The sequence below is a fragment of the Neovison vison genome, chromosome 7 (genome assembly GCF_020171115.1).
Source record: "Neovison vison isolate M4711 chromosome 7, ASM_NN_V1, whole genome shotgun sequence".
Taxonomy (NCBI): domain Eukaryota; kingdom Metazoa; phylum Chordata; class Mammalia; order Carnivora; family Mustelidae; genus Neogale; species Neogale vison.
The window spans coordinates 27,268,464-27,295,256 of record NC_058097.1 but is presented as its reverse complement, the minus strand read 5'-3'; the positions used below and the strand labels follow the sequence as shown (position 1 = coordinate 27,295,256).

Sequence of the window (26,793 nt, the reverse complement as noted above, 5' to 3'; positions counted from 1 at the left end):
GATGCAAACTGATCCAGTAATGAAGTTAAATCAAGAAAAAACCACAAGCCCTACTCCTAATTACCAACATAATCCAGAAGCTGTGCTTTCACATTTTTAAAAAGAACATTTGCCTTTTCGGCTTCACGGGTATCTTATGAAGATGTTTTAAAGAGGGGATATGAAATTAAACTATTATGTTGATGTAACAGCTAGAGATATTAACTTGTATATACACATCAATCTAGCTAGACTTCATAAACCCAGTATTTTTATTGTCTAAATTTCCATGCCAGCACCAATTTTTTTTTGCCAAATTGTTTTGCCAAGTAAAACAATAATAGCAATCATCTCTTCAATTTCAAATCATTTTTGAAGGGAAAAAGTTCCTTTATTTGAAAGTAAAATAGAGAAACACCTAAAGTTTCTCATGGAAACGCCAGTATCAGTAAATCCTTGCACTTTTTTTTTTTTTTAAGATTTTGTTTATTTATTTATTTATCTGACAGAACTCACAAGCAGTGGGAGTAGTAGGCAGAGAGAGGAGAAGCCGGCTCCCCACTGGGCAGGGAGCCTAATGCTGGGCTAGATCCCAGGACTCTGGGATAAGCAGAAGGCAGATGCCTAATTGACTGAGCCACCCAGGCGCCCCAGTCCTTGCACTTTACTTAAACATTGACCAGAAACCGGCCACTTTCCTTCATTAGGGTCAGCACCACGGTGGCTCACAAGCTCTCAGAAACAAAAAAACAGAGAGAGAGAGAATACCAAAAATTTTCTTGAGCCAGACAGAGCTCCAATGCCAATTACCTGCCACTGCGAGATTAACTTTTGAGAGTGACATCGAAATGCAACAGCTTGAAGGGTTCAAAGAGAAAAGTGTTGAAAATAAAAACGCAGCCTAAAATGGGTTCTCTGGGGCTACACGCTGGTTCCCTCCACGGTCTGAATGAAAGCCTAACCTTAACAGTAGGCACCCTCCCAAGTTGCGGCCCCCTGGCTGCTGTCGCTGCGGAGAGAAGACAGGTGAATGCAGAAGGTTAGCCAGATGGCCCCGAGCACATGAATAAAATGTGGTGTATTCTGGAGCTCAAGTATCAATTAAGCCGTTAAGGGAGGGGGGGGAAACAAAACCTAAACCTACGCATTATATAGCTAGCTCTCCAAACCTCACTGCTACAGAAAAAAGAAAACTGCGCACACGATACATTATACCGTTCACATCAAAGAAGAACCCACAAAAGCAATACCACATACGTGACGTGAAAACATAAACACTGGATAAGAAAAATGAACACCATGTTCTGCAATGGTTTCCTCTTGGAGACGTGGGGAAGGGAGGAGTTCAAAAGCAAACTTGGGATTTTCCTATTATGACTGAATCCAGGGGCATGGGAGCAAGCCTTCTCTCCAGGAAAAGAAAACCCTCTCAAGTAGGGCTCTAACTCTGTGGCGCTCGAGAACCACGAAGGGCCCCGTAGGAGCTAGAAAGGCGCGCATTCGCCAGCGGGAGTGCAGGTGATGGGGAGACGTGAAGCCCACCGAGGGCCGGGGACGCGCCGGAAGAAGACTGAGAGCCTCTGGGAGCGCTCACGAGGTAAGGGGGTGCCCGAGAATACAGCGCGCGAAGGCCAGGCCGCACTTACAGGTTGATGGTGCGCTCCAGGGTGAGGGGCTTAGTCTGCTGGATGTACTTGTTGCCGAACTGGTTGACTCCCCGGGGCCAGCCAGTTTGTGAGCGATTAGGCGGAACCACGGACATACTGGCGAGCTCGAATACTTGCGGAGAATGGAAGTGGGGCAGGCAAGGAGACTTTCCCTTGCCGGTAGCGGTTATTTGCGTCCCCCTCAGCAGACGCCACCCGCCATTAACATGAGAGCGCAAGAGGAGGGGAAAGCACGCCGGAAGTGCATCCGGAGCCTCTGGCGGCAGGAAGTAGAGAGGCGGAGGCCAGCCTACCACTAGGCCAATCTCTGATGAGACTGCCGCAATATCTAGAGCTTCCATTGGTAAACCAGAAATGGGCTCCGCCTTCTTTAACCTTGGTACTTCCTATTGGTCGGCGCTGGGGAACACGGGAGTGGAGGCATTTGGGGAATTGTAGTCAGCCTAGGAGAGTAGCTGCATAATCAGTGCGGCGTGGGTCTGTAGCTTAAAAGAAGATGAATGGGAAACGGCCAGCTGAGCCTGTTCCCGGCCGGACCGGGAAAAAGGGAAAGAAGGAGGTGATAGCGGAGTTTTCGGACGCTGTCACGCAAGAAACCTTGAAAAAGCAGGTGTCTGAGGCCTGGAGCCGCAGGACGCCGTTCCGTCACGGTAACCGGGTGCTGTGAGCGGGGAGCAGGGTCTGGCTGGGGGCCTCTGAAAGTCCTGCCACTCGAACCGAGCCCCCCCGGCAGCGGGGCCACAAGGGAAGAGGCCCCTGGAGACGGTGTGACTTTGGCCACCTCGGACTCTCCGGCTGCCCTCCATTATTCCAACTTCGGCTTGGATTTAGAAATCTGAGAAGAGGAAAAAATGTAGGCCCCAGAGTTGGGAAGCAGAGGGGCATGCAAGTTTGTAGTTCCTCCGAGGGCAGTGACCGGCTCTCCCAAAATCGTGTAGCCAGAGCATGTATTACGAGCTGTCAGATAGCTGGCACCCGAGCTTACTCGTTTTTACACGCTCATAGGTCGACTACGTGACCCGAGGGAAGTAAACGAGTGTTGAGCAAGGGAAGGAACCCACCTTAAACGATTCCTGCCACAGCTTCAGATATCGCTTTAGAGGATGAGAATTCCGCTTCATGCATCATGCTTTCCCTCCTCGAGTTTGCCATGATTTTGGTTTCAGTTGTTAGGTGCTTTGAAGGGGTGAGTCCTGGGTGTCTGGAGGTACATAGAAAGTGATCGCTTAGTGTGGAAAGGGCAAGCTCTGTACCCGCAGGGACTTGTTGATATCCTCAGCTGTAGGATGGAAAGAGCGATAATGTCTACCACAGGGTTGCGGAGGAGATGAAGTGACATCACGTATGTAACACCACTGTATTTGGCACGGACTATATGGCGGTGTTGGTGGTGGTGACTATTAATATTAGGGGGTTACCTAATCTTTAGAGTATCAGAGGCAGTAGCTAAAATTTTGAGACCGAAATCAAGGCATTGAAGAGTTATGCTTGAACTGATTTGAAAAGAAAGTGTACGTTGGGGGCCCCTGGGCGGCTCAGTGGGTTAAGCCTCTGCCTTCGGCTCAGGTCATGATCCTAGGGTCCTGGGATCGAGCCCCACATTGGGCTCTCTGCTCAGCCCGGAGCCTACTTCCTCCTTTCTCTCTGCCTGCCTCTCTGCCTACTTGTGATCTCTGTCTGTCAAATAAATAAATAATCTGGGGGAAAAAAAGATATTAAAAAAAAAAAAAAAGGAAAGAAAGAAAGTGTGAGTTGTAACTTCCTCCAACGGTAACTTGGGGAAAGAAAAGGCAGGGTTGAAAAAAACTTGTCAGCCAGTATTGCTATTTTCTTTTTTTTAGGGGTTGAAGCTCTGAGGGAGAGGAGAGACAGATTTTTAAGCAGGCTCCTAGCCTAGTATGGAGCCCACTACAGGGCTCTATCTCACAACCGTGAGATCATGACCTGAGCCAAAATCAAGAGTTGGATGCCTAGCCGACTGAGCCACCAAGGTGCTCCTCTATTCTCATTTTTTATTTGCTCCTCTCACTTTAAGCTGGGGGGAAATGAATAAAGAATCTAAAATATATTCAGTTCAGTGGCTAATCCCTGAACTAAAAAACAAACAGACAAACAAACGAACAAAAAAACACAGGAACCTTAATTTAGTGACACCACCTGTACTCCTAAGGACTAGAATTTTAAGCAGAATATATTTAAAAAGTAATATTGAATGGGTAAAAAAAGGTGGGGGAGAGCTTATAATTCTTCCCCCAAGTCTTTAGGTACTAGATTTCTGAAAATGTGTGAGCATTCCCTTTTGTATTCCCTGTGCCATGCTATTTGGGTCAAAAATACAAAGCAGGGGGCACCTGGGTGGCTCAGTGGGTTAAGCCTCTGCCTTCACCTCAGGTCATGGTCTCAGAGTCCTGGGATCGAGCCCCACATCGGGCTCTCTGCTCAGCGGGGAGCCTGCTTCCTCCTCTCTCTCTGCTTGCCCTTCTGCCTACCTGTAATCTCTCTCTCTCGTCAAATAAATAAATAAAATCTTTAAAAAAAATACAAAAGGGGAAAAAGCTATAAGTAATGTTTTCCTTCCAACAGAGGCCATTGTCATGGACATGGATCCCTTTCTTCACTGCGTGATCCCAAACTTCATCCAAAGCCAAAACTTCTTGGAAGGGCTTCAGAAGGAGCTTTTGAACTTGGACTTCCATGAAAAGTATAACGATTTATATAAGTTCCAGCAGGTATTTTTGTCCCTTTCACATTCACTCTTCCACCTCAGAAATGCATTATCTACAGAATCATTTGTTACCTTTAGACTAGAGATTTTAGATTGGCTTTGCCTTGAAAGGTTCTTGCCTTGACATGGCTAAAAGCATTCATTCTTTCACATAAGCTTACTGAATATTAACAGTGTGTTAGGTGCTATAATTATTGCATGGGAACCTCTGACAGAAGGCTGTCAGTTCCTGCCAGTTCCTGCCCTGTAAGGCTTCTAAATTTAAACTAAGAGAGGTGCTAGTGATGGGGACAGATAGTCAGGAAATACAACAAGCCAGTAAGTTAAGCACATTATAAACAAAAGGGATTAAGTACATTTTGGGGATTGGTATGCTGAAGAGAGCTGTATGTTGGAAAATAATACCCATTTACATTTTTGAGTTCATGCCTTTAGGTAGCTTTATATACTGTAGTACACTGTGCATCGCAATCTGACTATGGGAAGTGAGATCTGTTCTTTTTTTGGTGGACAGTTTAATTTGGCAGGAAAGACCATATCAAAATCAAGGCCAGTTTTTCTACTCTCAGAAGACAGGGCTCAGTCTGGTTGTAGAAATATAGGTCATTGGCTTCCCCAGTTTGAGGGTAATATATTTTTAGTACATGGTATATATCACGCTTGTAAATCCTTCCTAAAATCTCAAGGATATCAGCCCTTAAAAACCACAGAATAAAATAAAAATGAAAAAGATGAGGATTATTTTGTTTTCTTTGCATTTCTTTCTAAAGAGAAACCAAACGGTTTAGAAACTGTTTGGTTTCTCTTTATCTGTGATGAGGGAGTAAATAACGTGATTTCCCTCTCGTGCCTTTATTCTTTTGCACTAGAGCTGATTGTGTCCTCCCATCCGTCAATCTTTGGGCTTTAACACATATAATTAACCAAGTTAAAAACACATTTGATATGACTCTTACTAGGTGAGGAAATCTGATGAAAGTTAAACTTTTATCCTAGTAAAGTTTTATATACATTAAAAGCCACAGCTGTCTGCCTTTGTAATTATATCAACTTCAATAAGACTATGTTATCCTGTTGATTTAGGGCTGTATATGTCTCTGATTACTAAAACAGAGAAACCAACCTGGTTTTTACTTGATGCAGTCTGGTAGATGAAAATACTTCTAACTGATATCAATGAGTGGCAAAATAATAAAAAGGAGCGTGGGTAATGAGGAGGGGGGAAAAAGATGACTTTAGATCATATGGATATTTGGTAAAATTCTACTTTGCTGTTGGGACTGAACTTCTTCATCCTAAAACAGTAGATTTAAAACCTATATTTAGTCTCCTATCCCTTCAAACTTTGCTTATATCTGCTTTTTTTGCTTGTGTTATGAATTGCCTTAATAATGGGATCTGTGACATCTTACAACCTCGGGGCATCTGGGTGGATTAAAGCCTCTACCTTTGGCTCAGGTCATGATCTCCGGGTCCTGGGGTCAAGCCCCACATCAGGCTCTCTGCTCACTGGGAAGCCTGCTTCCCCCGCTCTCTCTGCCTGCCTCTCTGCCTACTTGTAATCTCTCTCTCTCTCTCTGTCAAATAAATAAATAAAATCTTTAAAAATAATAATAATAATAATGGGGTGTATGACATCTTACAACCTTCCCAAGCAAATGTGTCAGTAAGAGTTTCCTGATATTCTGGGTATTTTAAAGTAAGTGTTACCGAGTGCATGCTTTATGCCATACTAAGTACTCATAACAGTCCTACGAAGGAAGTACCTTACTATTCCTGTTGTACAGATGAGGGGAATACATTGGTTTTTTTCCTTATCTTCTGGATCATTCCTTGTGACATGTAAAAGAAAGCTCTTCCTAAGAAAAAAATGCTTTTGACCTGACTTTGCCTTTCACCTCATTCCTCTGCTCTTCTTAACAGTAGAATTCCATGTAAGTTGTCTGTGCTTTCTCAAAGTATTTCTCAAATACTACTCTCATTCTCTGTTAAGCCCACTTTACATCAGGCTTTTACCTGCTACTCCACCGAAACTACACTTGTCAAGGTCACTCACAACTTCCACATTAATAAATACAGGATTCATTTCACTTGACCTTCCAGCCGCATTTGAGCTACTATGTTACTCCTTTCTCTGGGAGACATTTTCTTTACTTTCAGTATACCATGTTCTCTCGGTCTTCCTTCTACCTGGTAAGCGCTTGGTTTCCTCTGGTAAGTCTTCCTTTTGTACCTGACTTCTTACTGATGGAGTACTTTAGGGCTTTGCCCTTAGGCCACTTCCAGGCAGATTTCCAGGGACTCCCAAAGCTTTGCCTCTATTCTTGGATATCTGTTAAGTGTCTCACACTTAAGCCCTGTTCTTCTCCCCCTAAATCTTCTCCACCTGCAAAGTTACCCATCCAGTGAATGGCAACTCTACCTTTCCAAGTGGCCCAGGCTAAAAACTTTCTGTTCCTCTCTCACCTCATACCTAGTTTGTCAGGAAATTCTGCAGGTTCTCTCCACAAAACATATCTGGAAAAAAATACTTCTTTCCACTTGCACTACTAACAACCAGTCCAAAGCATCTTATCCTCTCATCAGAATTATTCTATTAGTTTATTAGCCAGTCTCATTGCTTCCACTCTTGCCCACTTATACAATCACAGCCATTGTGTTCTTTTCAAATAACAGTGGACCCAAGAGAATTGAAAATATGTGCACATAAAAACAAGTACACCAATGGCCATAGAAGATTATTCATAATATCTAAAAAAGTGGAAAGAACCCAAATGTCTATCACCTGATGAATGGACAGATGAGTGTGGTCTAGCCACACAATGGAATATTACTCAGCCAGGAATAAGAATGGCAGAGCAATGCTTCTGTGTCATGGAGGAGCCCTGAGAATGTATTAAGAGAAACTAGACACGCAAGGCCACGTGTTGTAGGATTCCACTTATATGTAATGTCCTGAGTAGGCAAATCCATATAGAGAGTCAGAAAGTAGATTAGTGGTTGCCAGGACCTTGGGGGAGAAGAATATATACAGAGATTGCCTAATGGCTCTAGGGTTTCCTTTTGGGGTGGGGATGGTACGTGTTCTGGAATCAGATGGTGGTGGTCCACACAACATCATGAGTATATTAAATCCACTGAATTAAGCACTCAGATGATTAAAATGGTAAATTTTATCTCAATTTTTAAAAACGTAAATGGAAATCTATTACTCCCTTGCTTAAAGCCTCCAAAGGTTCTTCATTTCTCTGACAGAAAGCCAAAATACTTAGAAGAGCTCTAAGGTGTCCCATTGCCTCTTGGGCCTCACCTCCTACTGCTGACTGCTGTCCCCCCCACTCTCTATGCTCCAGCCACAATCTCTTTGGATTTCTTCATGCTCAGGACCTTGAATCCTCTTTTTCTTTTTAATTAATTAATTTAATTTTTAGAGAGAGAGTGTTGGGGGGTGGGAGGAGCAGAGGGAGAGGAAGAGAGAATCTCAAGTAGCTTCCGTGCTGAGCAGGTAGCCTGACATGGGGCTTGATCTCACAACCCTGAGATCACAACCTGACTGAAATCAATAGTTGGACACTTAACTGACTGAGCCACCCAGGCGCTCCAGGACCTTGAATCCTCTTTGCCTAGATATTCCCTTGGCATGTTTCCTAACCTTCTTAGAGCTTGGCTTCACTCAGTGAAATCTAGTCTGGCCACCATGTTTGTGCTTGCAGACCTTTTCCCAAACTTCAGCACACCTAGTCCCTCATATCCTGCTGTTTTTCCCTGTGCCTTTGTCACCTTCTTTCTTACCAACTTTCAGCTTTTTATGTTTGTTGTCTCGCTCAAAAAGAAAATAAACACTTCTGTCAATGACTATTTAAGTATTTGCATGAATAAGGTCCAGAGGGATTAAGTAACTTGCCTGGGTCACGGAGCTGCCACATGGAGGGGCCACAGGTCAAACCCAGGCATCTTGTCGTTGTCCAGGCTCTTTACCACAATCCTCTACTACTAGGATACGCACTGAACTGCATTCCTATGTGTTTCTAATATATAAATGAAATACCTTTTTCTTTTTTCTTTTTCTATGATCAAGTCTGATGATTTGAAGAAGAGAAGGGAGCCTCACATCTGTGCTTTAAGGTAAATAACTAATCATATTTCTTGGGTGTGGAAAATGTTACATCATGTAGCGTTAGGTCATTATCCCATTTTGTAGAGGAGAAAACAGACTGAGAAATTACATAACTTTTTCAAGGCTTCCTAGATGAAAACCGAGGGAACTAAGCTACAAACTCAAGTCAATCTGATTCCAGCGCCCACCTTCTCAGTGATAAAATGTTCAGCTTTGTCAGCAATCAAGGAAACACTGCTGAAACCGTTTTTCACATGTTAGGTTGGCATATATTCAAAACAAAACCCCCCAGTGCTGACAGAATTATAGATCCCTTTCTTAGGTGATGGTTTTGAAAAATGTATCAAAACTCTTCAAATTATGCTTACCTTTTTATAGTGTCATTCCACTTATAAGAATTTACCCTGAGGGCACCTGGATGGCTCAGTGGGTTAAGCCGCTGCCTTTGGCTCAGGTCATGTTCTCCAGGTCCTGGGATCAAGCCCCACATCAGGCTCTCTGCTCAGCAGGGAGCCTGCTTCCCTCTCTCTCTCTCTCTGCCTGCCTCTCTGTCTACCTGTTAGCTCTGTCTGTCAAATAAATAAATAAAATCTTAAAAAAAAAAAAAGAATTTACCCTGAGAAAATAATTAAGGATGTGATCAAAAAATTCCTCGCAAGATTGCATGTCGTAATGTTTAGAATAGTAAAAAAAAAAAAAAAAAAATTTTAAGATTTATTCATTTTAGAGAAAGAGAGTGCACGCTCTAATGCTAGTTGGGAGAGGGGAAGGGAGAGAGGGAGAAAGAATCTTCCAAGTAGACTCCCTACTGAGTGTGGAACCTGATGCAGGCTTGATCTATCCTAAGACCCTGAGATCATGACCTGAGCTGAAATCAAGAGGCGGACACACCCAGTGAGCCACTTGGGTGCCCCAAAATAATGAAAAATGATATACAAATTAAATGGCCACTCATTGAGATATATATAAGTAATGATACAAGCATGAGCAGAAAACTCTACAACCATTGAATATGACATGTGTGAATTTTAAATTTTTTTTTTTTAAGATTTTATTTATTTATCGGGGGCGGGGGAGCGAGCACCGGCAGACAGAATGGCAGGCAGAAGCAGAGGGAGAAGCAGGCTCCCTGCTGAGCAAGGAGCCCGATGTGGGACTCGATCCCAGGACACTGGGATCATGACCTGAGCCGAAGGCAGCTGCTCAACCAACTGAGCCACCCAGGCGTCCCGACATGTGTGAATTTTAATACATGAGAATGGTTAAGTTAAACCCAATTTCACCAATTCTAAGATACATTTTCTTTTTTCACATTTTAGCACTGCAGAGATCCAATGTCTCACAAATTACTGTTGTGTCCTATTTTAATTGACAACATTTTTTTAAGTGATAGCAAAATAATGATTCTTCTTACAGAGAAAGCATATTAGAGTTGATGCAGTACACTTGTCAAGAGAAAAGATGGGAGCATGTTGGTGGCTTAGTTGGTTAAGCGTCTGCCTTTGGCTCAGGTCATGATCCCAAGGTGCTGGGACTGAGCCCCACGTCAGGGTCTCTGCTCAGCAGAGAGCCTGCTTCTCCCTCTCCTTCTGTCTGCCACTTCTGCTTGTGCTCTCTCTGTGTGTCAAGTAAATAAAACCCTTAAAAAAAAAAAAGACACTAAAACTGCACGCACAATGTGAATGATTTTTTTTAAGATTTTATTTATTTATTTGACAGGCAGAGACACAATGAGAGAGGGAACACAATCAGGGGGAGTGGGAAAGAGAGAAGCAGGCTTTCCACTGAGCGGGGAGCCTGTTGCAGGGCTCAATCCCAGGCTCGATCCCAGGACCCTGGGATCATGACCTGAGCCAAAGGCGGACACTTAATGACTGAGCCACCCAGATGCCCCAATGTGAATGATTTTTTTAAAAAGAGGTATATTTGGCTATCTGTGTACAAAAGAAAAGACAGAAGAATGGAATGTTTAAATCTGGCTTGTAGGATTTCAGGTGTTTTTTTAACAGTTTCTTTTTACTTATAGAGGGCTTTTCCCTCCCTGGTTTTACTACAAGAAGCACGATGTTACTTTGTAATAACTGTTTTTCATTTATACAGAAGTCATTTTTTTTTCTCATTCTCTTTCATCCTCTGGGACATTTTGATATATGATGGCAGCCTGCAAGGATTATTATTTCTTCCCAATTCTGAAGTGTTGCTTGTGTGTGAACTGCATCTCTAATATTTCATATTTATTTTGAACTTTTGTTGTTGTTCCAAAGAGAGATGATTGCGCTAGAAGGCATTATCTCTTTAGTTCACAGCATGCCTCTGGTAAGCCTTTCCTGTAGGACTGAAGTTCCATTCCCACAGGAATGGATCCTGTGACCCACAGGATCACAGCCGGCTGAAGTGAGAGACGGGATTCCTTGGAAGAGAAAAGTGATGTTTATACTCTTTGATTTCTCCTAAATTCAATCAACAAATGAGAATAATGACAGAAAATAATCCTGTCCTTGTGACACTTTCACAGAGTGACTAAAGGAGGAGCTTTTTATGGAATACATTTGAGGAAGCCAATGTTACCAGTAAAAGAGGGATTTAAGGCTTTGATAATAGTTGCTTAAAGAATCAAGACTTTGCAGAAATGTTCGCCGCCCACATCTCAAGCCTGGTTCAGCATTTTGCTCTGCTGGCACAATGGATATAGTCTGCAGCTCTGTTTTTAAGTTACATGGGCATTTCCGGTTGGCCCAACCTCGCACAGTATTTTATAGAACTTTTTGGTTTGGTAATGTATAGAATAGAAAAGAGACTTGGTATTAAAATCTTAGGAGATCAGCCTGGAAACTTGACATTTAATTATGAACAGCACAGCTGCATTTTCAGTTGTGTACATCTGGACCAAGATGGTCCAAAAAATATTGTCTGTGTGTGCAACATATGAACTGATGTAAGTCCTTTCAAAATGTTCTCAACTCATCAAGATTCACATAATTTCAAAGTCAGTTGGCTGAGTGAATTATAAATGGGGTTAAAGAGATTTCTCTACAGAGAGCCTTGTTAGCTGGTGAATGGAAATGTTCGGCATCTCTTACTAGTACCATGCTAGCATCAGAACTTCTATGAAAGGTTTTCTGATCCTACACAGTTAGCAAGGTACCATCATTGCAGCTTGAAGTTTTTAATCAGCAACAGTGTCACCCAAGTGGTCATTAAACAGTATTGAGTGCCACAGAATGTGTCTAAAACTCCCGGAAAGAACATCAGTGTGCTGAATTATGACGGACGGCAGAGTACTACCGTGATGGGGCATGCTATCAACCAAAGAAGAAGAAAGTGAAACGGAATAGCAGAGCAAAACTATATTATAGTAGATGGCTTTGTATTTCTTTCTCTTTATTTCAGGTCCAAGTCCTAAACTGTGCAAGTTGAAAGTAAAGAAGCTACGACAGCGTCCAGGAAAAAGTAGCTGTGGCCGAGATCCAAACGCTGTGGCTAACAAGTTACCTTTGTTGACATTTCTAGGAAAGTTCTGTTTGAAGATTTCCGGACTTGGCTTGCTGACATTTCCAAGATTGACCTGGAATCAACTATTGACATGTCCTGTGCTAAATATGAATTCTCTGGTAAGAAAGATAAAGGCCTTGATGTCTGGAGGACTTACAGGATTTAGTTACATAGTATTGATGAGATACCATCAGTGTGCCAGATTCCTAGACTTGGACACGCCCCCCCATAGCATTAGGACCTTCTTTTTTTTTTTTTTTTTTTTTTTTTAAGAGTTTATTTATTTGACAGAGAAAGAGAACACAAGCAGGGGGAGTGGGAGAAGGGAGAGGGAGAAGCAGTCCTCCCGCTGAGCAGGGAGCCTGAAGTGGGGCTCGATCCTAGGATCCTGGGATCATGACCCAAGCCAAAGGCAGACGCTTAACAACTGAGCCACCCAGGGACCCCGCATTAGGACCTACTTAATAGATTTGACCTGGCTCGAATACCAAAACGCCTACCTTATAAGGCAGTTTTCCCCTCGGTGGAAATATGAAGAAAGCTGTTGACCACATTTTCAGAAAAATGCTGACAAGGCACACACCAGCCAACTCGGTATGGAGCATCAGGAAACTCAGATACGGTATTGTCAATGCCACTCTTGGGCTTCCTAGGGAGCAAGTATCCCTCAGTGCCTTTTTCTTTTCTTTTTTTTTTTCCCCTTGTTCTTTTAAAGGTAAGAAAGGGCTATATTTTTAAAGAAAAGATCTTCAAACAATATAGAAGGATACAGTATAAACCCTGACAGGCCCTGCACCTTCTCCTTGTCCCCCTTTCCCTTCAGAGGTTTCCATTGTCACCTGTTCCCTTTATGAGCATAGAAATGTCTTTTTGAAAGCATGTTTGCTTTTTCACCTGAAAGGGAAAGTGTTTTGATTTGTTTTACTAGGTAAAAATTTTTTTTTAAATTTTTATTTATTTATTTGACAGACAAAGATCACAAGTAGGCAGAGAGGCAGGCAGAGAGAGAGAAGGGGGGAAACAGGCTCTCCGCTAAGCAGAGAGCCCGATGCAGGGCTCGATTCCAGGACCCCGGGATCATGACCCAAGCCAAAGGCAGAGGCTTTAACTCACTGAGCCACCCAGACACCCCTGTTTTACTAAGCGGAATTTTGATGTGGGTTTATTCTCATACAGTATAAAGTCTAATGGGAGAAGTATACATTGGTAACCACTTTTTTTTTTTTAAGATTTTATTTATTTATTTGACAGAGAGAGATCACAAGTAGGCAGAGAGGCAGGCAGAGAGAGAGGGGGAAGCAGGCTCCATGCTGAGCAGAGAGCCCGATGTGGGGCTCGATCCCAGGACCCTGAGACCATGACCTGAGCTGAAGGCAGAGGTTTAAACCACTGAGCCACCCAGGCGCCCCTGGTAACCATTTTTGAGGCTGAGTGATACACAAGACAAGTCCTGTCCTACATCCTTTTTAAAAAACTTTTTTCTTTCTAAGTGAATATCATTTCAAACTTACAGGAACGTGGCAAGCATTGTACAAATAGTTTTTTCCCATTTTACTTGAGAGTAGTTTGCTGGCCTGCACCAGGCCCCCCATGTGCTTCAGTGATTCCTACAACAAGGACATTCTCCTAGGTGATGGCAGTAAACCACCAAAATCAGGAAATTAAGATCGATACATTATTCCCATCTAACCCGCAGGCTCCATTCAAGTTCCACTGTTTGGTCCTTGATTGCAAACGGATCCTCTCCGGGCTTGCAGAGCTGTCGTGCCTGATTTGGTCTCCCTCAGTCTAGAACAGTTCTTCAGTCTTGCCTGGACTTTCATGATCTAAATGCTTCCAAAGGCTTACAGAGGACTCCTTTTGTAAATCTGCCCTCAATTTGGATCTGTCTGATGCCTCCTCGTGATTAGATTCAAGCCTTGCCTTTTGGGTGGAAATGTTACAGAATCATTTATGTGGGGTTTTTTGCTGCATCTTATCAAGGGGTATGTGGTTTCTATGTGTCATAGGCTAGTGATACTAACTTTGATTATTTAATTAAGGTGGTAACTGATGTCAGGTTTTCCTACTATAAACTTGTTCTTTTTGTTTCTGTAAGTGAATCAGAATTTTGTGGGGAGATACTTAAGGATTATATAAATATCCCATTTCTTCTCCAACTTTGATTCACTTATTTTAGCACCCTCTGGCATTTCTTGCAAAATTATTACTGTGCAGGTTGCCAAATGGTGGTTTTTTAAAAATAATAAAATCATTCCCTTTACATTTATTGGTTGTCATTCTGTAAAGGAAACCTTCCTCTCTTCCCATTTATTCATATATTTATTTACATCAGTGTGGATTTATGGGTCACTATGTAATGGGCTATATTCAGTTGCTCTATCAAAGTGAGGCTCATCTTGTCCCTGATTTGATCAAGGGGAGCCCCTTTAAACTGATTTCTGTGTCCTTTTGATGGGTCCCCATCATTCATTATATATCTTACTTCCTAGCAGAACAAGATTTTCCAGGCTCGTCTTATGTGTCCCTTGCTCTAGACCCAGAGTTAGCCATTCTTCCAAAGAACCCTGATTGCTTTTAGAGACAAATGATGCTTAGAAATCAAGATCTGGACTCTAAGTGTTTCTGCTGTTGGGGGTGTCACCGCTCCTAGGCCTTTCAGTAGAGAAGAGGTAGCAAATATACAGATGTGCATATGCACACATGCATTTACTTGTGTGTGTCAGTGTCTAGAAATATGTAGGGTCTAATTAAATATCTACATGCATAGGAAACTCAATTCACATTGATTCCTACAGTTGCAACTCAACACCATAGGATTATCCCAGATTTCTCCATTTCTGTATTTGTAATTTCCTTCGTCAGCAGTGAAAACCATGGCTTCTGTCACCTTCAGGATATTTCTTTATCGAAACAATCCCTCCATGTGTGAACGATCAGAGTTCACCGTAACAAACCCTCCTTCTCCTGCCCTGCAGGGATGCCTCCCTTGCTTAGTCCCACCTAACAGCTTTTAGAAGCTCTAGCTCAAAAAATTAACAGAAACTGCTACCAAGGGATCTACGTACAGTGATGTTCATTTGTTCACTGAAACATTTTGCTTAATAGATGAGAAATGGAAACAATAAGTAGAAAATTAATTAAAGGAGAAAGAAGGTAATTCATAGTCCATATAATAGCATAACTATAGGCCATTAAAACCATGACAGGTGTGTGTAGTGATGAGAACAGACACTGGGCAGGCAATAAAAAGGCCACAAAACAACCACTATAGGATACCCATTTTTTTTTAAAAAAGCAAACATATATAGGAAAAATACTGGAAGAACATTAGCAAAAATATTGATAGTGATTATCTCCGGGGTCTGTGCATATGTGTGCTCGTCAGTGCTTTTAGAGTTCTCCATCTTCCCAGTTTTATGTCTCCGATTATAAAACAGGAGAAATAAGTGTCATTTTACAGCTGGAGGAGCTCACATTGCGGGTGGATATCAGATGGACCAATATTAAAATGCAGGATCAGGGGCACCTGGGTGGCTCAGTGGGTTAAAGCCTCTGCCTTCGGCTCAGGTTATGATCCCAGTGTCCTGGGATGGAGCCCCGCATCGGGCTCTTTGCTCAGCGGAGAGCTTGCTTCCTCCTCTCTCTCTCTCTGCCTGCTTCTCTGCCAACTTGTGATCTCTGTCTGTCAAATAAAAAAAATCTTTAGGAAAAAAAAAATGCAGGATCAGAGTATAGGCTGCTCCTTGTTGGCTCGGGGACATTAAAGCATGTGTTGCACGATTGCAGATGCCCTCCTCTGCCACGACGATGAGCTGGAAGGGCGCCGGATCGCCTTCATTCTTTACCTGGTTCCTCCCTGGGACAGGAGCTTGGGGGGCACCCTGGACCTGTATGACGTTGATGGTAAGACAAGCACATGTGCATCAGCACCAGTAGCTACTTCTGAGCTCTTAACACACAGTGTGTGTCCTCCTCTGAGTAGGGCGAGCAGATACCAGCCCTGACAGCTGCCTCTCTACATTGGAGTCATTACTCCAGAGGTGGAGTCCATTATGAGCATGAGGACTAGTCAGACCCTACTCCTGCGTACTAACCTGGAAAGGGGGAACATGTAGAAAGCTGCCTGGGGCCATCAGTCTGCCAGGGCCAGTCTGTCTGACAGGAAGTCAGGGTTTCCTAATGACTGACACCAGATGTTGACTCTCGAAAACTTTCCAAACTTATCCTAGCCCTCAGTGATAACAGATGGCTTAGCACGAACGGTGGTCAGCTAGCAGAACTGAATGAAACAGACAGAAGGGGGTGGCGTTCTGCAATCTGCATGGTACATCTAGTTACCCTTAGAAATCTGAGAATTGTCAAAGTGAAACAAGGTGGCCTGAAAGTGGTTGCTGATAAGGAAACCGCATTCTGTTGTCTTCTCTCCTGGTGCAGAACACTTTCAGCCGAAGCAGATCGTCAAGTCTCTTATCCCTTCATGGAACACACTGGTTTTCTTTGAAGTGTCTCCAGTATCCTTTCACCAGGTAACGATTATAAACCACAAATACACAGAGTACTAAGGATCATGCTCTTTAGTCCCCTATTATCGAAATGTGACCACTTCCTGTTGGACTTCCGTGGTCAGGTTGTGTGCGCATCTGGCCTGACGGATCCGGAAGTGAACATATCCTGGCTGGCAATCGTCCCCCTCAGCGGGTATGTTCATGTGCTGCTGGTCTTGTCCTTTCAGGTGTCTGAAGTCCTATCTGAAGAAAAGTCGCGTTTGTCTATAAGTGGCTGGTTCCATGGTCCTTCACTGACCCGGCCTCCCAACTACTTTGAACCTCTCATACCCCGGAGCCCTCACATCCCACAAGATGTAAGGATAAATGCCTGTTGTCGGGATTCTTATCTTAGAAGCTTTACCATATGGTTTGTTTTCCTGGTAATGAAATTGGACTTGGAGTTTCTTTGGCTTTTCTTGGGTAAACTTTTGAGAGTGTCTTTTTCTCAGGCAGTTTTCCATCGCTTTTATGTGTAATAAGGAGAAGATTATAAAGTGAGGCTCTGCATATATTTTACTAGCACGAAGTGACGTAAAAACAAAAGCAATAGGAATTGTTAATTCACGTTTTGCATCTGCTGCTTCTTTGTAAGCATGAAATTTTGTATGATTGGATCAACCCTACTTATCTGGACATGGATTACCAAGTTCAAATTCAAGAAGAGTTTGAAGAAAGGTCTGAAATTCTCCTAAAGGAGTTCCTTAAGGTAAGCCAGCACGTTCTGACCAGTGTATCTTGGGGATATCAGTAGCAGGCCCCAACAAAATCTTACTGTTATAACTTGTGCTTTTGTTTTTCTTGCTTCTTGGGTGGGTAAACAGGCCTCTCTAAAGGAGTTATTGTTTAGTTCCTGGTTAAAATGTTTATATCATCTTGTTGATAAAATATACAAGTGATGCTAGTAGCTAACATTGATATCAGTTGTGTGCTTAGTGGGTTAAGAGTCTCTTGGGTATTCCCCAGTTTTCTGGAATCTTAATGGTACACACACACACACACACACACACACACTTGGGTGTTCCCCAGTTTTCTGGAATCTTAATGGTACACACACACACACACACACACTTGGGTGTTCCCCAGTTTTCTGGAATCTTAAATGGTACACACACACACACACACATATATACACACAGTTTTCTGGAATCTTAATGGTGCATGCATACACACACACACACACACACACACACTTGGGTATTCCCCAGTTTTCTGGAATCTTAAGTGGTACACACACACACACACACACAGAGTTTTCTGGAATCTTAATGGTACACACACACACGCACTTGAGTGTTCCCCAGTTTTCTGGAATCTTAATGGTACACACACACACACACACACACACACACACACTTGGGTGTTCCCCAGTTTTCTGGAATCTTTTTTTTTTTTAAAGATTTTATTTATTTATTTGACAGAGAGAGATCACAAGTAGGCAGAGAGGCAGGCAGAGAGAGAGGAGGAAGCAGGCTCCCTGCTGAGCAGAGAGCCCGATGCGGGACTCGATCCCAGGACCCTGAGATCATGACCTGAGCCGAAGGCAGCGGCTTAACCCACTGAGCCACCCAGGCGCCCAGTTTTCTGGAATCTTAATGGTACACATGCACACACACACACACACACACACACACACACGCATGCATGCATGCTTCAACACTGAGAGGGAGTTGTATGTAGCTTTCTTCCTATTCATTTGGTGAATATGGTTTCCTGTCAGTTTACTATTGCATTTAGTGAAAGATAGATTATTAACTGAGAACACTTATTAAAGAATGTTTGACAGTGATACACAGCACATTTCAGTGGAGAGGGAACTACATCAGGAGTCAGAAGACTTCATGTTCATGTCCTGGCTCTGTGGTTTTACTAACCTGAGGAAATCACTGAATCCCCCAGAGCTTATAGCTCTTCATCAGTTAAACTGGGGTAAGACATGCCTTGTTCATCTTGAAGAGTTGTTGTGAGGGCCAAAAGAGATCATAGACACTGGTGTGGTGCCTCACAGTTGACTCTGGATCCCATGGAAGCACAGACCCAGAGCTGTTCCTCCACAAGAAAAAAAGGTTGAGACACCCCCACATGCTACCTACATCTCTCTCTCTCTCTCCCCCTCCCCATCTCCCTCCCTCTCGGAATTTTTTTTTTTTTTTTCTTGACAGTGAGAGCAAGCACAGCAGGGGGAACAGCAGGGAGAGGGAGAAGCAGGCTCCCCGAACAGGAAGCCCAATGCAGGGCTCAATGCCCCAGGACCCTGGGATCATGACCTGAGCAGAAGGCAGATGCTTAATAACTGACCCAGACCAAGTGTCCCTCCCTCTCAGAATTTTAAAGCTGACATTAGCATATTAAGGAGATTGAGAAGTATTTATTTTAGTATATAAACTTATTTGAACCTATTTTATTCAGCTTACCTAAGCCAGGCTTTGGGATCCTCTTTCCTGTTTTATAGCTGATAGGACTGTTGTTTTTGTTTTTGTTTTTGTTTTAAGATTTTATTTATTTATTTGACAGACAGAGATCACAAGTAGGCAGAGAGGCAGGCAGAGAGAGGGGGAAGCAGGGTCCCCGCCGAGCAGAAAGCCTGATGCAGGGCTCGATCCCAGAACCCTGAGATCATGACCCGAGCCGAAGGCAGAGGCTTAACCCACTGAGCCACCCAGGCATCCCAAAGACTGCTGTTTTAAGAACACTCCTTGGGAAGCCACATTGAACAAGCATATAGAATGCCTCTTGTGGAGCAGATTTCAATAGATTAATCATGTAGAGCTTTTTGCTCTACACATGGCTTTCTCTATTTAGAAAGCTGATTACATAAAGGTGAAACCTACAGAGAGTTCTAGTGTGATGACATTGACTGTTAAGCAATTTCATTCTTTTTCCCCACATCTTATGAATTGAAGAGACTGTATTATGACCTTCATTTTATAAATGCGGAGTCTGAGAGGTTTAGTGATTTCACATGAGATACATAACCACTAAAGGAAATAAACCAGATCGACACTCAGGTCTCTTGACTAAAGCATACTTTGGATTTATCCAGTGGCTTTGTTCTGGCTGCACTGTTGCAGGCCTGGGGGACCATGGGCGATAGGAGTGAACATCCTTTGGACCTTTTAGGAATTAGCCAACATGATTCTACGGAGTGGCCCCACCCGCAAGGCCAGTGTGGGATCATAGAGAGACTCACTAACTGCTTCTTTCTTTGCTCATTTTCCAGCCTGAGAAATTTGCAGAGGTCTGCGAGGCTTTGGAGAAAGGAGACGTGAAATGGAACAGCCGAGGTCCCCCTAACAAAAGGTAGAACTGAGACATTTGCTTTTGTGTTCAGCATCTGCCTATTTGTCTGCAAGGTTCACTTCCAATAATAGGACATTTGCCAGCAATAGGACATTGGCCCTGATGATGTTTCATTCCCAGGGACATCCAGTAGCAGGCCCTGGTAGAACCTCACTGTTCTAACAACCTGTGCTTTAGCAGGCCGTGCCAGGACTAGGGAGCAGGGTACAAAATTAACGAGCAGCTTTTATTCCATGAGTAATTGTACAGGTGTAGCTTTGTTGACCAGCTTGGCCTCACTGCTTTCCAGGTTTTATGAGAAAGCCGAGGAGAGCAAGCTTCCCGACATTCTGAAGGACTGCATGGAATTATTCCGCTCCGAGGCTCTGTTCTTGCTGCTCTCCAACTTCACAGGCCTGAAACTTCACTTCCTGGCCCCTTCAGATGAAGATGAGGTGGAGAACCAAAAAGAGGGAGAAGGAGCCTCTGCCACTGATAACACTGAAGAAGGGACAAGCCATAGCTCCCCTGAGCCAGAGAACCATCGGACGGCCTTCCGCAACAACAGCCAGCAGAGCAAGGAACAGCCAGACCCAGACTCGGAGGAAAACGAAGCAAAGCAAGGTAAGCCATTGCTCTGAGTCGTCCTTATTTACCATGAAGCATTCACTCTTCCGTCATCGATTCATCCCGCAACTATTGCTCGAGCATCTGTGATCTGCTGGGCCTATTTTGGGAGCTAGAGGATGGAACAAACAAGGTCTCCGCTCTCCCAGAGTTTATGTGGGAGAGGATGGAGATTAAACGTGTACGCCAACCCCGAGAAAACGTAAAATAATGAAAGGGGTTTTCAGAAAATCTGAATAAGGATGTGTGCTGAAGAAGGACCAAGTGGCCTCTTAGGTGACCGGGCAACCGGAGAAACCAGTCTCGGGAGCTGCCATCCATGCTCAGACCTGAGTACCAAAAAGGATCTGTGGGAAGAATATTCTAGGTAGGAGAGGCAGCTCAGACATTTTATTAGGCTAACAGTATATATGAACAGTAGACAGAAATAGGACTGGCTTTGCCCCAAACTACTCTAAGACATAAGAACATCAAAGAGAGGCAGGTGAACACAGCTTATTTCTGCCAAGGACCAATAATAGCCTAAACTTGCTTATAAAAACGTGCTTGAATTTGGCAGATAGGTAGAAGGAAATTATTAAAAGTAGAGAAAGTCTAAGGGCGCCTGGGTGGCTCAGACGGAAGAACGTGCAACTCTTGATCTCAGGGTCATGAATTTGAGCCCAACATTGGGTGTGGAGATTAATAAAAGAAAAAAAAAATAGGCTTAAAAAAAAAAAAAGTAGAGGAAGTCTTTACAGACAAGATCAAACAGAGAAAATAGGACATTTAAGAGGTAAGGCTTCTGTGGGAATTTTGGCACCTGTAGAGAAGCGGCTATCAACTGAGCATATACAGTTTGGCACCTACTAAATCAGACGAGAAAATCTGCTGCCCGATTCCTCTCAGTTGTACTCTCCCTGCTTCCACTGTGACATCTGGAGAAGACCCCTGCCCTGCTGCAGTTAGAAGAGCAAAGACAAGAGAGATGGATGCCCAAGGACACAAAGCCAACAGTGTGACACAAGAACCACATAACACAAATTCTGTGGCCTCCCAGACTGACTGACCTGTCGCTTTGGTCACCACAGATTTAGAACAACCAGAGCCAGGTGGCTTTTTCTGTGCTAGTCACTACACAGGATAGCCTTTCTTTAAGATAAAGTTAGCTTTCCTTGATAATTGATACTGACATCTATACCTGGGCCCTAAAAGGAATCAGGTGAAGATCAGTGGTGCCTCACAGGCTTTTTTAAAAAGTATCTCTTGGGGCTTCTGGGTGGTTCATTTGGCTAAGCTCCTTCTTTTGGCTCAAGTCATGATCCCAGGGTCTTGGGATCAATCCCTGCATCAGGCTCCCTGCTCAGTTGTCAGCCTGCTTTTCCCTCTCCCCCTGCTTGTGCTCTCTCACTCTCTGTCAAATAAATAAAACCTTAAAAAAAAAAAAAGAGAGAGAGAAAGAAAGAAAGAAAAAGTATCTATTAACCTCTATTCCTTTTTGGTTTCATTTTCATGGGAACCTGGAACTTGGAAAAAATCTGTTCAGGCAGCCTAAGGATGCTTTATTCTATTACTGGGCCACCACTGTATGCAAGGCCCTGGGCCAAAGCAGCTGGGAATACAGAGGTAAATGTAAAAAGTAGCTGTTTGTAAAGTTCATCATCTTAAAGAAAAGGGCGGGGGGACAAAGCCATAAAGGAGCAGACTTTTCCTATTTTATTAAAGTTAAGCTGGCATAAACTCAACTTTAGGATGTTAAATGTAACCCACATGGTGCCAACAAAGAACATAGCTGTAGGGTATACATAGAGGAAACTGAGAAAGGCATTTAAACATTTCAATACCAAAAATCAACTAAACACAAAAGACTGTAATGTAGGAAATGAGAGATGAAAAAAGCTACAAGGCATTTAGAAAACAAATAGCAAAATGAAAGAATCAAGCCCCTCTTTCCTAGTAATTACATTAAACGCAAATGACAATCAAAAGACAGAGATTGGCAGAATAGACAGGAACACAGGATTCAACTATCTGCTGTCTACAAGAGACTCACTTGAGATCCAGAGATGCAAATAGATTGAAAATAAAAGGATGGAGATAAAAAGATGTTCCATGCAAACAGTAACCAGAAGAGAGCAGGAGTGGCTCTACTAATATCAAACAAAATAGACTTTGTATTTATTTATTTACTATTATTTTGTAAAGTAAAGCTCCACATCTGACATGGGGCTCAAACTCTTCATGGCCCTGAAATCAAGAGTTGCTTGCTGGGGCGCCTGGGTGCCTCAGTGGGTTAAGCCTCTGCCTTTGGCTCAGGTCATGATCTCAGGGTCCTGGGATGGAGCCCCACATCAGGCTCTCTGCTCCCCAGGGAGCCTGCTTCCCCATCTCTCTCTGCCTGCCTCTCTGCCTACTTGTGATCTTGCTCTCTCTGTCAAACAAATAAATAAAATCTTTAAAAAAAAAAAAAGAGTTGCATGCTGTCCCACCTGAGCCAGCCAGGCATCCAAAAAAAATAGACCTTAACTCAGAAAAGAAGAGACAAAGAAGGACGTACTATTATTTTTAAAAGTTCAGTACAGCAGGAAGATACAATAATTTACAAATCTTTATGTACTTGATGACAGACTGAAAATATATGAAGCAAAAACTGACAGAATTGGAGGGAGAAATGGGATAGTTCTCCAGTCGCAGCTGGGAGAAGTCAGCTCCTCAGAGGACTTAACCTAATAAACCAGCTACACGTAACAAGCATAATACAGAGCAATATACCCCCCAGCAGTGGCATATACATTCTCAAGTGAACATGGGACATTTTCCAGGAAAGACCACAAATTTAGTCTCAGTAGATTTTAGAAGATAGGTATCAGTAGCGTATGTGACTCTTTTTTCTTTTTTTTTTTTTTTTTTAGATTTTATTTGTTTATTTGACAGACAGAGATCACAAGCAGACAGAGAAGCAGGCAGAGAGAGAGAGGGAAGCAGGCTCCCTGCCGAACAGAGAGCCCGATGCGGGACTCGATCCCAGGACCCTGAGATCATGACCTGAGCCGAAGGCAGCAGCTTAACCCACTGAGCCACCCAGGCGGCCCCGTATGTGACTCTTGATCTCTGGTTTTATCGCTTCTCGGCCTTTTGGCAAAGATCAAGTGTGATCTCTGGTTTTAAGTTCAAGCCCCACGTTGGATGTAGCAATTACTTAAAAATAAAATCTTGGGGCACCTGGGTGGTTCAGTGGGTTAAAGCCTCTGCCTTTGGCTCGGGTCATGACCCCAGGGTCTTGGGATCGAGCCCCGAGTCGGGCTTTCTGCTCAGCAGGGAGCCTGCTTCCCTTTCTCTCTCTCTCTGCCTGCCTGTCTGCCTACCTGTGGTCTGTCAAATAAATAAATAAAACCTTTAAATTAAAAAAAAAATGAAGTTAGTATCATTATAAATAAATAAATAAAAATAAAATCTTTAGGGACACCTAGTTAGCTCAGTCGAGTGGCTGCCTTCATCTCAGGTCATGATCCCAGGGTCCTGGGATCAAGTTCCGCATCCGGCTCCTTGCTCAGCAGGGAGCCTGCTTCTCTCTCTGCCTCTGCCTGGCACTCTGCCTGCTGGTGAACTCACTCTCTCTCACTCTCTCTCTGACAAATAAATAAAATCTAAAAAATAAAAAAAAAATCTTTAGGAAAATAAAAAATAAATAAATAAAAAATTAAAGATAGAAACATAGATAGATCATACAAAGTAGCTTCTCTAACCACAACAGGATGCAGTTAAAAAGAAACGATCAAGCTTGATCTCCATGGAAAGACATGGAGGAACCTTAGGTACGTATTGCTGAGTGAAAGCAGCTGGTCTGAAAAGGCTACTTCCTGTATGATTCCAACTCTATGACATTCTGGAAAAGGCAGAACTAAGGAGAGAGTAAAATCAGTGGTTGGAAGAAATTGGGAGGGAGGGAGGGATGAATTAGGTGGAGCACAGGGGTTTTTTAGGGCATTAAAACTATTCTGTATGATACGGTGATGACGGACTCAACCCTACGCAGTGATCAAGATCCATAGAATGTACAGCACAAGAAGTGGACCCTAATGTCAACTATGGACTCTAGTCAATAATAAAGTATCAGTATTGTTTTGCCAGTTGTAACAAGTGAATCACACCAAGATAAAACATGAGTAATAGGAGATGCCAGCAGGTGGTGAGGGGGAATCTATTTAAAATTAAAAATTTATTCATGTTATAATTTTTATTTTGGCAGCTAAATGTATATTCCATCTAAAATTTCTTGTAAAGAAAGAAATAGAATGTCAAGTCCCCATGCCTGCCCTCCCCCGAAATGGTACACAATACATTTCTGACAGTCACTGTCAGTAAGGCTGGTTTCGTGGAACAGTAGGTCAGAGGGCTTATGGGAATAGTTTCCCTTTAGTGCTGGATCATTCTACTTATTTTTCCCTCCCAAACTAGCAGTTGTATCAAAGTTGCTTCTTTTCTTTTTTTTTTTTTAAAGATTTTATTTATTTATTTGACAGACAGAGATCACAAGTAGGCAGAGAGGCAGGCAGAGAGAGAGGGGAAGAACCAGGCTCCCTGCGGAGCAGAGAGCCCGATGTAGGGCTCGATCCCAGGACCCTGGGATCATGACCTGAGCCAAAGGCAGAGGCTTTAACCCACTGAGCCACCCAGGTGCCCCAAAGTTGCTTATTTTCTTAAGCAGGCTCCACACCCAGCATGGAACCCAACACGTGGCTTGAACTCTTGACCCTGAGATCGACACCTGAGCTGAGATCAAGAGTCAGACACTGAACTGACTGAGTCACCCAGGTGCCCCTGTATCAAAGTTACTTTGATTTTTTTCTGGCCTTCTGTTGTTTCTTCTTAGACTCAAGTGTTCCTACATGCCAGGGGGAACTGAGGCGTTGGAAGACCGGTCACTACACTTTGATCCATGACAACAGCAAGACGGAATTTGCCCTGGACTTACTTCTCTACTGTGGCTGTGAAGGTAAGAGGCAGGAAGGACAGCAGTGAACTGTTCCCTTGAGAAGGGTAGTCCCCTGGTGACCCCCTCCAGCCAACCAATTCAGAAGTGACGTGCCTTGGCCAGGATCACAGATGACAGAAGCTCCCTGTTGGAGGGGATCTTGGGGGTCATGAACTTCAGTCTCCCAACCCAGAGGATTTATGTCTGTGACTAAGGTATGGGGGGATATGGACCAAACCATAATTTCCCTCCATGTAACCCCCTTATCTACCTCTTCTATATAATTGTCCTTCCAGGTGCATTTTATATTCAATTCTTAGTTTTCAGTTCTTAATGCAGATTGAATAGAAATTCAAGCTCATAAGTCTTAGAGTTGGTTACTACCGAGCTCTCAGATCCCTCAGCTGTAAGCAGCATGGGATCAGCAATGGAAGCAGAGGACGTAGTCTTGGAGTCAGAGCTTTCTGAATGCCGTTTGTTTTCCCTTTGTAAGGCTGGGAGCCAGAATATGGTGGATTTACCTCCTACATTGCCAAAGGCGAAGATGAAGAGGTAAGTTGCGTCTGACAGCAGACTGCCCTTTTTAGTTCTTGAGGAAGCTTTCATTCTACAGAGACCCAATTTTTATGACCTTTAGCCAATGTTTTTAGCCAGTTAATCCATAATGGTCTGCCTGGCCGTGGTTCTAATTTCTAATAGAAAGTACTCAGCAAGGAATAAAGATGCCAAAGGATAATCAGGAAGCATTTCTCCTACCCTACTGAGAAATTGCATGTAAGCTAAGAGTTACCTAGTGCATTCCCAAGTAATCTTTCAATATAGTAAGAAATAAATGCACTGGGTAAAAATCTTTCTGGGTATGATTTGGAATGGGGCTCATTGGAAAATGCCTTGACAGCCAGAGGAATAGCTCCACCTAGTAAAGGACCTTTTGAAAGATCCCCTATCACCAGTCTAAGTACATGATGTGAAAACCATCTGTTCAGTGGTGAATCATTGAGGAAAAGAGTTGAGAAGAAGTTCTGTGTTCTGATGTCATTGTATTTGCTTATTTCAGCTGCTAACAGTGAATCCAGAAAACAACTCTTTGGCACTGGTCTACAGAGACAGAGAGACTCTGAAATTCGTCAAGCATATTAACCACCGAAGCCTCGAACAAAAGAAGGACTTCCCTGATAGAACCGGTTTCTGGGACTTTTCATTTGTCTATTATGAATGACAGGGCTGGGAAGAGCTAGAGGAAAGAGACCCTTCTTCAGAACTGGGAGGCACGCAGGAGCCACCAGGTGACCTGTGTGACGGTATCCTTAAAATCTGTGGGTGGTAGGACTCATCATCACTGTCCTCAATCTAGACCTTGAGCTTGGAGCCAGGTACCTCTCTCTTGATTAAAAAAAAGGCTTTGT

At 43.3% G+C, this 26,793-nt stretch overlaps 2 protein-coding genes across 3 annotated transcripts in view; one reads left to right on the top strand and one right to left on the bottom strand.

Annotated features, from left to right (window-relative positions):
- Positions 1 to 1,865, bottom strand: part of NUDT21 (nudix hydrolase 21) — a 20,198-nt gene extending 18,333 nt beyond the window's left edge. The window contains exon 1 of the mRNA XM_044256112.1: positions 1,626 to 1,865. Within this exon, the coding sequence (XP_044112047.1) occupies positions 1,626 to 1,741 (116 nt within the window). The 5' untranslated portion in view covers positions 1,742 to 1,865. The remainder of the gene's footprint in view (positions 1 to 1,625) is intronic.
- OGFOD1 (2-oxoglutarate and iron dependent oxygenase domain containing 1) lies at positions 1,533 to 26,793 on the top strand. 2 transcript variants are annotated; one of them, XM_044256111.1, is made up of 13 exons: positions 1,533 to 1,576; positions 4,230 to 4,375; positions 8,450 to 8,496; positions 11,999 to 12,099; positions 15,770 to 15,886; positions 16,418 to 16,509; positions 16,716 to 16,844; positions 17,123 to 17,236; positions 19,748 to 19,827; positions 20,117 to 20,430; positions 25,286 to 25,408; positions 25,881 to 25,939; positions 26,445 to 26,793. In XM_044256111.1, exons 2-13 carry the CDS (start codon positions 4,241 to 4,243, stop codon positions 26,604 to 26,606), a joined length of 1,473 nt encoding a protein of 490 aa, XP_044112046.1. In that variant the 5' UTR covers positions 1,533 to 1,576; positions 4,230 to 4,240; the 3' UTR covers positions 26,607 to 26,793. The 2 variants fall into 2 exon arrangements, with proteins under 2 accessions (XP_044112046.1, XP_044112045.1); XM_044256110.1 differs by lacking the exon at positions 1,533 to 1,576 and adding an exon at positions 2,079 to 2,296.